Raw genomic sequence first — 14,437 nt, forward strand, 5'->3', positions numbered from 1 at the left:
ATATTAATTTTTTTTATACAAAAATAAAAAGAAAGCCTCGTGGCCAATAACTTTCGTTTAATAAAAGAAAAGAAAAATATAAATAATTTAAAATTGTTTTATTTATTTTAAAAATTAATATATAGTATCTAATAGCAGAATCTAATGCTAGGTATACACCTTACGATAAGTCGTACGATAAATCGTATAAGTATGAAATTAGTAACGTGTATCATGTTGTCGTACTAACGAAGTATGAAAATCAAAAATTTTTCAAAAAGTCGAACAATCGATTATTATATCTCAAAAGTCGATAAAAGTCGTCTTTTTAGATTAAAAAAATTGAATTGCAACATTATACTAAAACTATTGCAATTTGGTACACTTGCATTTTTTGTAGTATATGCTAATATAAATAATAAATAAATGTTTATAAATTAAAGCTTTTTTCTACACAACATTCTTCTAACTATTATCGCCTTGATAAATTTCATTTTCATTGCTAAACATTACAAAAGGCGCATCAATAAATGTAGAAACTATGTATTTTTTACAAAAAATGGTAAAAAGTTGGAAAAAGTCGAAAATAGTCGGAAAGTCGATTTAACTAAAAAGTCGAAAGTTCGAAAAGTCAACTTTTATAAATTACCAAAAGTCGAAAGTTCGAAAAGTCACTTTTTAAAAAACGAAAAAAGTCGAAAGTTCGAAAAGTCGACTTTTTAAAAAACGGAAAAAGTCGACTTTTTGTTTCAGCTATAGAACCCTAGTTTGTAAATAACTCACTTTATATTCAAAGAGGGGTGAAGTGTTTTGTATATCAATATATGTTCTATATATGTTCAATATATATATAAAAAAATATATTTTCGAATTAAAAAATCTTAAAATCTTTTCAGTGTTTAAAAACAGCGAAAATAAATAAATCTTCACATAGTATATCAAGTTGATATTATCAACACTGGTTAATGCTGATATTACAATCAGGGATGGAAAAGTTGTCGCAATTTATATTTTGTTTTTCTATAAATAACCCCCGTTGCCACATGCAAGTAATTACATGTAAGTAATGAATACGTATTATCATCGAAAAACCACAAAATTGTTTGTGTGCCTACACTATGCGTTGCAAGTTCATTTTAAAAATGTCGCTAACAATGAATGTTCTTGCTAAAATTGCTATGTTGAACGAATTAAAAGAAAATATTAAGGGAAAGCCAGTATTGCCGTGTTGTAAAAATTATAAAATTACTGAAAAAAATATTTTCGTTAATTTTATTTTAAATTAATTAAATTTATTTTTAAAAATATCATTAATATGTGTTGTTGTATATTTGTGTTTTATTTTATTTCTTTTAAATACATAGAAAATCTGCTAATTTCTTTTACTAAGTTCTAGTAAATTGATATAAAACTCATTCTTGGTAACACTGTTTCTTCATTTGTCATTTTGCTTGCGACAAGTGACAAAAATTTACTTACAAGCAAATTCTCTTGTAAGCTGAGTTGTAAGTAAGTAAGAAAGATGCGATTGTGTTAGTAAAAAACTGTGAGTGTATTGAGTTTTTCGAACTTGCACTTACATGTGGGGGTAACCAGGCGAATTTTCTGAAAATTTGAGTTCCTCAGAGAAATGTATATTTTATTATCAGTGTGAAAAATGCTATTGATGGTGAAAAAAATGTAAAAATTCAATTTACGCTTTCCATCTTTGGTCTGTATTAAGTACTCGGTACCAAATACTCAATATATGTACAACACTAGTACGGAGCCATTTTATTTTCCTAGTTATTCTTTGATTTGCTATAAGAAGAAAGGGTTAGAAAAGTTTGTGGAATTGTGTATATATATCTGAAGAAAAAACAGAAAAGTTATTAAAATATGTCTCATGAAACTGAAATTCAAGGAGGTGGAATAGGTTATCAACCCAAGATAAATGATGTTGCCCAAAATTTCTTGGTTGATCTGCAGAAGGAACGCTCTCGTCTAACGGAAGATTTTCCATTGTGTGCTCTTTTAATTGATGAAGGTATTGTACAATATATTAGTTATTATTTGGTAAAAGTCCCAGCAAGCTCCCTCTTTCATTTATTTTGTTAAAGCTTTCGATCGAGTTTATTCTACTGGGCGTATACCCGGCCGCGAATTTTATGCCGATGTACTCAAGCAAAAGCCAATGAAACTTACCCAAAAGGTGTTTGTGCCAGTAAAACAATATCCGAAATTTAATTTTAATGGAAAAATTTTGGGACCCAAAGGAAATTCCCTTATTCGCCTGCAGGACGAAACACAATGTAAGATAACTATCAAGGGCCGTAATTCCATGCGTGACAAGGTTAAGGAAGAAGAATTGCGAAAATCAGACGACCCACGTTTTAGTCATTTAAATAAGGATTTATTTGTGGAAATAAGTACAGTAGCCACACCAGCCGAATGCTATGCTCGTATTGCGTATGTTTTGGCCGAAATTCGCAAATATCTAATACCCGACAAAAATGATGAAGTCTCACACGAACAGTTACGTGAAATAATGGACATCGATCCTGAGATGGCTAAAGCTGGATATGGAGGTAAACCGGAAATATACAAGTAAGTTGGAAGATTTTTACTTTAAAAAAAATGTCATAAATCAATTGAAATATGTACTCACAGAACTGTATTTGACAAAACTGAAGGTTCAAAAGGAACACGGAAATATTTAGAATTTTTGAAGCATACTTCAAATGCAGAGTGAGTATTACTATAAATGAGATAAAATATAAATGTTATTACTAAAAATTTAATTGTTTGATTCGTTTTAATTTAAAATTTAATCATTTGTATTTTAAAACATTATTTTTCTTTTAGGCGAGAGGAATTGGAAGACGAATATGAGTATGAACATATTTCACATGGCCCACCACCAAAACGCCCTTCAAATTCAAGTGGTTATGAATATATTAAAGGTAAGTGATTCTTCTAAAAATAAAGCTTAGTTTGTACCAGGGTTGGTATTTGAAATTGTAGTTTTTCATTATAAGTCGTAAGGGTATATATGAGTTTGTTATTCCGTCTGTAAATTATATATATACAGGCCTGTCACACATTTTGTTCGGAATGGTTTCAATTCCGTAGTTTTTATTCCGATCGATTTCGTTTTAGGTTCTTCAGATTCCGTGTAATTTATTAATTCCAAACATATTTAATAATTCTATATTTCTGATTTAAATTAGAAAGCGTTTTTATATTAAAACAAAAGGGAAGCTTTTGGTACAGAAATTGATTAAAAATTTTAGAAAATCAAATAATTACAAAGAAATATCAATTCCACTTTGAAAACTGAAAGTGGTTTCATTCCGAAAGAAATTTTCGTTTTACTTTTTCTGAAGAAGCAAAATACGGAATTAATTCCACTTTCGATCGGAATGGAATTCTGTGACAGGCCTGATAATTGATCGTTATAGATACTGGAGTCGGTATAGTCACGTCCCTCTGTCAGTTGAATTCAACATTCCGAAACCCCCAAATAACTTACATATGTACATGATACATCAATATATCCGCTATGGTCCCCGTTCAGTTGCTATTCAAATTCGAGAAAATCGGCCCGGAAATGTTAGATATATGCAAAAACATCGACTATTTCGATTTTCGGTATGGATTACTATGTCATTAACATCGACAATATGGATATATAATTAATATTTCAAATACCTTTCCAACGACCTATAATGACACCTTAAAAATTCAGACCGACAATAGGTCAAAATCGGGAAAAATATTTACCAGTATTTTTTTACCAACAAATTTTTTAATCCCAACAAAATTGTTTATATAAATTTTTTTTAGAAAACTGTTCTTAATCTTTATTTTGAAGTGCTTTGATGAATGGTATATAAGATTCGGCATAGCCAAATATAGGTCTCATACTCATTATAATCCATTTTAAATTACATATTTTCACATCATTACTTCATGTTTTATACAATTGACTTTAAAAATGCTCAATCAATCTTAATATCCAATATTTATATTAAAAATAAAACCCTCGTGTCTTATTTATAACAAGAGAAAACTATAAACAAAATACATAATTGAAATAAAATAACACAAGCAACCACTTTAGATAATTTTGTAAAGAATAATAAATTTTTATAAATAACTATAAACATATAACAAAAAAAAAAAAACGCCAATAATGGGTATGAACTGAAAATACTCAAACGATTTAAAAAGTAAATCAAAAAAGATGTAACGAAACAAACAATTTAAATGATAATTTTACTTAACATTACATATAAAAAGTAAAAAATGCTACACAAAAAAAATTAAATCTGAAACAACAATAACAAACTCATTACATTGTTGGTTGATTTTAAATCGTTTGACTATAGATTTTCATTACATATCTGAATATAATTAAAAAAATCAAATATAATTTTATAGTTCCATCATCTTCGAAAGGATACAAACGTGCTGTACCCATGTATACAGATACCAAACGCGTACGTGAAGTCTCTTCATCTAAACCGTATAAAAACCGTTTATAAATATAAAAACTTCTAATATGTATGGAATTAAAAAATAAATCTAACTAAAATGAAAATTAATATAAAACATTTTATAATAATTTAAAAAATATATATGAAATATTAACAAAATAAAATATAGATATTTGAATTACAAACAAGAAAAGTGTTCACTTAACAAATAAAACTCTAAGATAATTTTACATAAAAAATAAAGTAAACCGAATTTACTATCTAATTAATAGATGGTAAAAACGGCATATAAAATATTATAAACATCGTTAGAATAAAAATTTTGCTTATAATAAATAGATGCTGCACATATTAGGCCGTATTCATAATTTTGTATGGAAATTTGTATAAAATTAAAAATTGATTATGAATAATAGCATGTAAATTTAAAAAAAACTTTTTTTAATTGGCACAATAAATAGAAAATTATTCCGAAACATATACATTTTTAAAAACTTTTGCACATAAATTTAGGTTATACAATTTTAACTCTTTGAAAAGCCATCATTTTATCTCTGTCCAAAAAGATGTTTACGGATTTTAACTATAATTCAAACAGAATAATGTTTTAACTATAAGTTAAGATAGAGACGAAGTCAAAAAGTATTTTTGCCTGTTTAGGCTTTATATAAATAATATAATAAATAAAAATAAAAAATAAAAATTAATCTTGAGAACAACAGCATATAACTAAAAACACTCATATCTGTCAGATTTACTTTCTGAATTGTCTGTGTTGAAAACATCATCCAAAATCGGTACATAAATGGTCGACATAAAAACGAAACCCTGTTTTTGGGTTCTAGACATTTTTTTATATCGGATTTAAAAAATATTAGGACTAAAATTATAAATAAAATGAAATTTATATAATTCTATAGAAACCTCAACATACAATCGCTTATAATCAAGCGTATTGTAAGAGATGGTATAAATAATAAATTTTGAAAGAAAAGAAAATGTATCAATTATTATGAGTATAATCCAGCGAAATGCAAACTCACACCACTACAGTTTTTAGATATTGTAGTTGTATGAGTTGAGAATTATTCTCTGGAAAAACAAAAACAAATAGCTGAAATAATGAAATAAACAAGCATAAAAGCGTAACACAACCTGCTTCTATCAATGCTCATGCGAGACTGACTGTTTTTATACAATGTGTGTGCTTGCGTACATGTGAAAATAAAAACAAGAGAGCTCATTTGAGAGCTCATTGCATTTCGCTGGTATAATCCCAATAAATCAGAAAACGATATGATAGCAATACCGATATTACTTTATGGGGGCGATTATGATATCATATATTATTATTGAAAACGATATTCTCATAATATAGTTTTCAAATATCTTCCTTCCAATAAAGTAAATAAACCAAAAATATTTGAAAAAATCGAACTGAGAAATAATATAAATTAAAAAAATTACAAACAACATACGCAAGATGAAAACAAAATAAATATTAAATTATTTAAAACGTTATTAGTTGATCTATAATGTTCTCTGGTTTATTGGGATAATAAATAAGTAGTAAAATCACAAAAACAACAAGATTTAACAGAGGTTGTGGTGAACGTAAGGTAAGTAAGTACATATTTTAATGAATAAATTCAGTAGCAAATTAGGTCTGGGTGGATTAATTAACTTGCGCGTCATTGTCATTATTTCTTAAGGGAAATTAGGTTCGTTTTCATTTTTTTGTCTTTGACAGTTTTGCTTCTCGTTCTGGCGCGTGTAACGGTTCCTTAAATCCTAAATTGGTGGACTACCATTTATAACTCGACGTATGAACTGGTGCAGAACTATTATAACTCTTGATATTAATAATAAAGTTTAAGCGTTCCAGCTTCTTATATGATGATATAGGTCGACTATGGACTTGATTCGATGTGGGATAACCTGGCAATTTGTGGGTCGTTAGATTCCGCCATTAAACTTTAAATTACAAAAAAAAAATAGGTATGAAAAATTTGTTAGTATTAATGTATATTAATTTTTTTTATACAAAAATAAAAAGAAAGCCACGTGGCCAATAACTTTCGTTTAATAAAAGAAAAGAAAAATATAAATAATTTAAAATTGTTTTATTTATTTTAAAAATTAATATATAGTATCTAATAGCAGAATCTAATGCTAGGTATACACGTTACGATAAATCGTATAAGTATGAAATTAGTAACGTGTATCATGTTGTCGTACTAACGAAGTATGAAAATCAAAAATTTTTGATTTTTGTGATATTTTTATTACTTGTCATTTTTTTCAAAGGAAATAGTACGATTTGTAGTAACGTCTATCACTCATTAACGATACTACGATTAGTACGAAAAATGGTATCGTGTATACCCAGCATAAGGGTTTGTAATAGGGTTCTATAAGTCGATTGTTCGAACAATCGACTTTTTGGTCGGCAAAAAGTCGAACAATCGATTATGTCGATAAAAGTCGAATAGTCGATAAAAGTCGACTTTTTAGATTGTTAAAAAAAATTTAATTGCAATTTGGTACACTTGCATTTTTTGTAGTATATGCTAATATAAATAAATGTTTATAAATTAAAGCTTTTTTCTACACAACATTCTTCTAACTATTATCGCCTTGATAAATTTCATTTTTATTGCTAAACATTAATAAATGTAGAAACTATGTATTTTTTTTACAAAAAATGGTAAAAAGTTGAAAAAAGTCGAAAATAGTCGGAAAATCGAAAATAGTCTAAAAAAGTCGATTTAACTAAAAAGTCGAAAAGTCGACTTTTATAAATTACCAAAAGTCCAAAGTTCGAAAAGTCGACTTTTTAAAAAACGAAAAAAGTCGAAAGGTCGAAAAGTCGACTTTTTGTTTCAGCTATAGAACCCTAGTTTGTAACTAACTCACTTTATATTCAAAGAGGTGTGAAGTGTTTTGTATATCAATATATGTTCTATACTTTTATAAAATAACAAATATTAAAAAAATATATTTTCGAATTAAAAAATCTTAAAATCTTTTCAGTGTTTAAAAACAGCGAAAATAAATAAATCTTCACATAGTATATCAAGTTGATATTATCAACACTGGTTAATGCTGATATTACAATCAGGGATGGAAAAGTTGTTGCAATTTATATTTTGTTTTTCTATAAATAACCCCCGTTGCCACATGCAAGTAATTACATGTAAGTAATGAATACGTATTATCATCGAAAAACACCGAAAAACCACAAAATTTTTTGTGTGTCTACACTATGCGTAGCAAGTTCATTTTAAAAATGTCGCCAACAATGATTGTTCTTGCTAAAATTGCTATGTTGAACGAATTAAAAGAAAATATTAAGGGAAAGCCAGTATTGCCGTGTTGTAAAAATTATAAAATTACTGAAAAAAATATTTTCGTTAATTTTATTTTAAATTAATTAAATTTATTTTTAAAAATATTAATATGTGTTGTATATTTGTGTTTTATTTTATTTTTTTTTAAATACATAGAAAATCTGCTAATTTCTTTTACTAAGTTCTAGTAAATTGATATAAAACTCATTCTTGGTAACACTGTTTCTTCATTTGTCATTTTGCTTGCGACAAGTGACACAAATTTACTTACAAGCAAATTCTCTTGTAAGCTGAGTTGTAAGTAAGAAAGATGCGATTGTGTTAGTAAAAAACTTTGAGTGTATTGAGTTTTTCGAACTTGCACTTACATGTGGGGGTAACCAGACGAATTTTCTGAAAATTTGAGTTCCTCAGAGAAATGTATTTTTTTTTTTTTATTATCAGTGTGAAAAATGCTTTTGATGGTGAAAAAAATGTAAAAATTCAATTTACGCTTTCCATCTTTGGTCTGTATTAAGTACTCGGTACCAAATACTCAATATATGTACAACACTAGTACGGAGCCATTTTATTTTCCTATGTATTCTTTGATTTGCTATAAGAAGAAAGGGTTAGGAAAAGTTTGTGGAATTGTGTATATATAGCTGAAGAAAAAACAGAAAAGTTATTAAAATATGTCTCATGAAACTGAAATTCAAGGAGGTGGAATAGGTTATCAACCCAAGATAAATGATGTTGCCCAAAATTTCTTGGATGATCTGCAGAAGGAACGCTCTCGTCTAACGGAAGATTTTCCATTGTGTGCTCTTTTAATTGATGAAGGTATTGTACAATATATTAGTTATTATTTGGTAAAAGTCCCAGCAAGCTCCCTCTCATTTATTTTGTTAAAGCTTTCGATCGAGTTTATTCTACTGGGCGTATACCCGGCCGCGAATTTTATGCCGATGTACTCAAGCAAAAGCCAATGAAACTTACCCAAAAGGTGTTTGTGCCAGTAAAACAATATCCGAAATTTAATTTTACTGGAAAAATTTTGGGACCCAAAGGAAATTCCCTTATTCGCCTGCAGGACGAAACACAATGTAAGATAACTATCAAGGGCCGTAATTCCATGCGTGACAAGGTTAAGGAAGAAGAATTGCGAAAATCAGACGACCCACGTTTTAGTCATTTAAATAAGGATTTATTTGTGGAAATAAGTACAGTAGCCACACCAGCCGAATGCTATGCTCGTATTGCGTATGTTTTGGCCGAAATTCGCAAATATCTAATACCCGACAAAAATGATGAAGTCTCACACGAACAGTTACGTGAAACAATGGACATCGATCCTGAGATGGCTAAAGCTGGATATGGAGGTAAACCGGAAATATACAAGTAAGTTGGAAGATTTTTACTTTAAAAAAAAATGTCATAAATCAATTGAAATATGTACTCACAGAACTGTATTTGACAAAACTGGAGGTTCAAAAGGAACACGGAAATATTTGGAATTTTTGAAGCATACTTCAAATGCAGAGTGAGTATTACTATAAATGAGATAAAATATAAATGTTATTACTAAAAATTTAATTGTTTGATTCGTTTTAATTTAAAATTTAATCATTTGTATTTTAAAACATTATTTTTCTTTTAGGCGAGAGGAATTGGAAGACGAATATGAGTATGAACATATTTCACATGGCCCACCACCAAAACGCCCTTCAAATTCAAGTGGTTATGAATATATTAAAGGTAAGTGATTCTTCTAAAAATAAAGCTTAGTTTGTACCAGGGTTGGTATTTGAAATTGTAGTTTTTCATTATAAGTCGTAAGGGTATATATGAGTTTGTTATTCCGTCTGTAAATTATATATATAATTGATCGTTATTGATACTGGAGTCGGTATAGTCACGTCCCTCTGTCAGTTGAATTCAACATTCCGAAGCCCCCAAATAACTTACATATGTACATGATACATCAATATATCCGCTATGGTCCCCGTTCAGTTGCTATTCAAATTCGAGAAAATCGGCCCGGAAATGTTAGATATATGCAAAAACATCGACTATTTCGATTTTCGGTATGGATTACTATGTCATTAACATCGACAATATGGATATATATAATTAATATTTCAAATACCTTTCCAACGACCTATAATGACACCTTAAAAATTCAGACCGACAATAGGTCAAAATCGGGAAAAATATTTACCAGTAATTTTTTACCAACAAATTTTTAAATCCCAACAAAATTGTTTATATAAATTTTTTTTAGAAAACTGTTCTTAATCTTTATTTTGAAGTGCTTTGATGAATGGTATATAAGATTCGGCATAGCCAAATATAGGTCTCATACTCATTATAATCCATTTTAAATTACATATTTTCACATCATTACTTCATGTTTTATACAATTGACTTTAAAAATGCTCAATCAATCTTAATATCCAATATTTATATTAAAAATAAAACCCTCGTGTCTTATTTATAACAAGAGAAAACTATAAACAAAATACATAATTGAAATAAAATAACACAAGCAACCACTTTAGATAATTTTGTAAAGAATAATAAATTTTTATAAATAACTATAAACATATAACAAAAAAAAAACGCCAATAATGGGTATGAACTGAAAATACTCAAACGATTTAAAAAGTAAATCAAAAAAGATGTAACGAAACAAACAATTTAAATTATAATTTTACTTAACATTACATATAAAAAGTAAAAAATGCTACACAAAAAAAATTAAATCTGAAGCAACAATAACAAACTCATTACATTGTTGGTTGATTTTAAATCGTTTGACTATAGATTTTCATTACATATCTGAATATAATTAAAAAAATCAAATATAATTTTATAGTTCCATCATCTTCGAAAGGATACAAACGTGCTGTACCCATGTATACAGATACCAAACGCGTACGTGAAGTCTCTTCATCTAAACCGTATAAAAACTTCTAATATGTATGGAATTAAAAAATAAATCTAACTAAAATGAAAATTAATATAAAACATTTTATAATAATTTAAAAAATATATGAATGAAATATTAACAAAATAAAATATAGATATTTGAATTACAAACAAGAAAAGTGTTCACATAACAAATAAAACTCTAAGATAATTTTACATAAAAAATAAAGTAAACCGAATTTACTATCTAATTAATAGATGGTAAAAACGGCATATAAAATATTATAAACATCGTTAGAATAAAAATTTTGGTTATAATAAATAGATGCTGCACATATTAGGCCGTATTCATAATTTTGTATGGAAATTTGTATAAAATTAAAAATTGATTATGAATAATAGCATGTAAATTTAAAAAAAACTTTTTTTAATTGGCACAATAAATAGAAAATTATTCCGAAACATATACATTTTTAAAAACTTTTGCACATAAATTTAGGTTATACAATTTTAACTCTTTGAAAAGCCATCATTTTATCTCTGTCCAAAAAGATGTTTACGGATTTTAACTATAATTCAAACAGAATAATGTTTTAACTATAAGTTAAGATAGAGACGAAGTCAAAAAGTATTTTTGCCTGTTTAGGCTTTATATAAATAATATAATAAATAAAAATAAAAAATAAAAATTAATCTTGAGAACAACAGCATATAACTAAAAACACTCATATCTGTCAGATTTACTTTCTGAATTGTCTGTGTTGAAAACATCATCCAAAATCGGTACATAAATGGTCGACATAAAAATGAAACCCTGTTTTTGGGTTCTAGACATTTTTTTATATCGGATTTAAAAAATATTAGGACTAAAATTATAAATAAAATAAAATTTATATAATTCTATAGAAACCTCAACATACAATCGCTTATAATCAAGCATATTGTAAGAGATGGTATAAATAATAAATTTTGAAAGAAAAGAAAATGTATCAATTATTATGAGTATAATCCCAATAAATCAGAAAACGATATGATAGCAATACCGATATTACTTTATGGGGGCGATTATGATATCATATATTATTATTGAAAGCGATATTCTCATAATATAGTTTTCAAATATCTTCCTTCCAATAAAGTAAATAAACCAAAAATATTTGAAAAAATCGAACTGAGAAATAATATAAATTAAAAAAATTGCAAACAACATACGCAAGATGAAAACAAAATAAATATTAAATTATTTAAAACGTTATTAGTTCATCTATAATGTTCTCTGGTTTATTGGGATAATAAATAAGTAGTAAAATCACAAAAACAAGAAGATTTAACAGAAGTTGTGGTGAACGTAAGGTAAGTAAGTACATATTTTAATGAATAAATTCAGTAGCAAATTAGGTCTGGGTGGATTAATTAACTTGCGCGTCATTGTCATTATTTCTTAAGGGAAATTAGGTTCGTTTTCCTTTTTTTGTCTTTGACAGTTTTGCTTCTCGTTCTGGCGCGTGTAACGGTTCCTTAAATCCTAAATTGGTGGACTACCATTTATAACTCGACGTATGAACTGGTGCAGTACTATTATAACTCTTGATATTAATAATAAAGTTTAAGCGTTCCAGCTTCTTATATGATGATATAGGTCGACTATGGACTTGATTCGATGTGGGTTAACCTGGCAATTTGTGGGTCGTTAGATTCCGCCATTAAACTTTAAATTACAAAAAAAAATAGGTATGAAAAATTTGTTAGTATTAATGTATATTAATTTTTTTTATACAAAAATAAAAAGAAAGCCTCGTGGCCAATAACTTTCGTTTAATAAAAGAAAAGAAAAATATAAATAATTTAAAATTGTTTTATTTATTTTAAAAATTAATATATAGTATCTAATAGCAGAATCTAATGCTAGGTATACACCTTACGATAAGTCGTACGATAAATCGTATAAGTATGAAATTAGTAACGTGTATCATGTTGTCGTACTAACGAAGTATGAAAATCAAAAATTTTTCAAAAAGTCGAACAATCGATTATATTATCTCAAAAGTCGAAAATAGTCGATAAAAGTCGTCTTTTTAGATTAAAAAAATTGAATTGCAACATTATACTAAAACTATTGCAATTTGGTACACTTGCATTTTTTGTAGTATATGCTAATATAAATAATAAATAAATGTTTATAAATTAAAGCTTTTTTCTACACAACATTCTTCTAACTATTATCGCCTTGATAAATTTCATTTTTATTGCTAAACATTACAAAAGGCGCATCAATAAATGTAGAAACTATGTATTTTTTACAAAAAGTTGGAAAAAGTCGAAAATAGTCGGAAAGTCGATTTAACTAAAAAGTCGAAAGTTCGAAAAGTCAACTTTTATAAATTACCAAAAGTCGAAAGTTCGAAAAGTCACTTTTTAAAAAACGAAAAAAGTCGAAAGTTCGAAAAGTCGACTTTTTAAAAAACGGAAAAAGTCGACTTTTTGTTTCAGCTATAGAACCCTAGTTTGTAAATAACTCACTTTATATTCAAAGAGGGGTGAAGTGTTTTGTATATCAATATATGTTCTATATATGTTCAATATATATATAAAAAAATATATTTTCGAATTAAAAAATCTTAAAATCTTTTCAGTGTTTAAAAACAGCGAAAATAAATAAATCTTCACATAGTATATCAAGTTGATATTATCAACACTGGTTAATGCTGATATTACAATCAGGGATGGAAAAGTTGTCGCAATTTATATTTTGTTTTTCTATAAATCAGGTATGTTCTGCAAATCACATTTTATAAAAGTGGTTTGAAATCACATAAAAGGTGTTCTGTGCACATAATTTTGTGATTTTAAAACGTTCAGCAAAGTCACTAATGTTTTCAAATCACTTGGTTATTTCTGCGGCTACTACATGGAAAATATTAAAATAAATTACTTAAGTATATTAAACAATATGTCCTTTATTAATTTTCTTATAGAATTACTTGTTTTATTAAAAAAAACACTTAAAATTTAATAAAAATCTAGAGACACATATTCTGTTGTAAAAAGTTTTTTTGCTTGTGTGATTTCTTTTGTGATTTCAGGTTTGTTTTCAGTTGTCAGCTGTTTATGATTTTCGAAAATACATGGAAGCTTGCCAGACTAAAATTTTTTAATGGTTGTCTAAAATATGTTCAATATCTTTAAATTAATTATAGAATTCAGCATAAAATTTATAATATTTGTTAGATTATATTATAAGTTATCAATATGCGTTAAGTTTTTTGCGCTAATTGGAAAAAAAATGCAACAAAGTTGAAGCAAGTGGTAACCAAAAGCAATTGTGTACTGTGGCAGCTTTGCTGTTTTGTTTTCTTTTTGACATAGTGGTTGAGTTTGCGCCATAGTTTTTGCAAAATTTTTATAAAATGTAATTCCATTCTTTTTAATTCAATTAAAGATATAACAGAAGCTCCAGGCATTTTTTTATTTTCACTTTAATATTTCTACAAAATTATTTGCAAAACAAAACATTTAAAATAAACGAATCAGCTGTTTTCTTGTGCTTTCGAAAATTTAAAATCACACCGAAAAATACAATAACAGTGTGATTTACAGAACAGGCACAAATCACACGTGTGATTTTAAAACGGTATGTGATTTGAAATCACGTGGATTACAGAACATACCTGAATAACCCCCGTTGCCACATGCAAGTAATTACATGTAAGTAATGAATAC

General features: G+C 27.4%; 2 protein-coding genes across 4 annotated transcripts; both read left to right on the top strand.

Moving 5' to 3' along the window:
* The first annotated feature begins 1,730 nt into the window (after nt 1–1,730).
* LOC135960742 (KH domain-containing, RNA-binding, signal transduction-associated protein 2-like) lies at nt 1,731–6,575 on the top strand. 2 transcript variants are annotated; one of them, XM_065512111.1, is made up of 5 exons: nt 1,731–2,005; nt 2,079–2,565; nt 2,629–2,706; nt 2,824–2,921; nt 6,208–6,575. In XM_065512111.1, exons 1-5 carry the CDS (start codon nt 1,858–1,860, stop codon nt 6,243–6,245), a joined length of 849 nt encoding a protein of 282 aa, XP_065368183.1. In that variant the 5' UTR covers nt 1,731–1,857; the 3' UTR covers nt 6,246–6,575. The 2 variants fall into 2 exon arrangements, with proteins under 2 accessions (XP_065368183.1, XP_065368182.1); XM_065512110.1 differs by lacking the exon at nt 6,208–6,575 and adding an exon at nt 4,402–4,650 and having other exon boundaries at nt 1,737–2,005.
* Nucleotides 6,576–8,377: 1,802 nt separating this feature from the next.
* On the top strand, nt 8,378–12,568 carry LOC135960743 (KH domain-containing, RNA-binding, signal transduction-associated protein 2-like). Of its 2 annotated transcripts, none has more exons than XM_065512113.1 (5): nt 8,378–8,629; nt 8,701–9,187; nt 9,252–9,329; nt 9,447–9,544; nt 12,202–12,568. In XM_065512113.1, exons 1-5 carry the CDS (start codon nt 8,482–8,484, stop codon nt 12,237–12,239), a joined length of 849 nt encoding a protein of 282 aa, XP_065368185.1. In that variant the 5' UTR covers nt 8,378–8,481; the 3' UTR covers nt 12,240–12,568. The 2 variants fall into 2 exon arrangements, with proteins under 2 accessions (XP_065368185.1, XP_065368184.1); XM_065512112.1 differs by lacking the exon at nt 12,202–12,568 and adding an exon at nt 10,665–10,896 and having other exon boundaries at nt 8,379–8,629.
* The last annotated feature ends 1,869 nt before the right edge of the window (nt 12,569–14,437 follow it).

Source organism: Calliphora vicina, chromosome 5 (genome assembly GCF_958450345.1).
Source record: "Calliphora vicina chromosome 5, idCalVici1.1, whole genome shotgun sequence".
NCBI classification, from domain to species: Eukaryota; Metazoa; Arthropoda; class Insecta; order Diptera; family Calliphoridae; genus Calliphora; species Calliphora vicina.

Excerpts from the sequence above, each read along its gene's own strand:
- LOC135960742 (XM_065512110.1), top strand. The coding sequence starts at position 1,858 with ATGTCTCATGAAACTGAAATTCAAGGAGGTGGAATAGGTTATCAACCC. Across the intron at positions 2,006-2,078 it reads TGCTCTTTTAATTGATGAAG|CTTTCGATCGAGTTTATTCT; the intron begins GTATTGTACAAT and ends ATTTTGTTAAAG. Across the intron at positions 2,566-2,628 it reads GGTAAACCGGAAATATACAA|AACTGTATTTGACAAAACTG; the intron begins GTAAGTTGGAAG and ends ATGTACTCACAG.
- LOC135960743 (XM_065512112.1), top strand. The coding sequence starts at position 8,482 with ATGTCTCATGAAACTGAAATTCAAGGAGGTGGAATAGGTTATCAACCC. Across the intron at positions 9,188-9,251 it reads GGTAAACCGGAAATATACAA|AACTGTATTTGACAAAACTG; the intron begins GTAAGTTGGAAG and ends ATGTACTCACAG. Across the intron at positions 9,330-9,446 it reads AAGCATACTTCAAATGCAGA|GCGAGAGGAATTGGAAGACG; the intron begins GTGAGTATTACT and ends TTTTTCTTTTAG.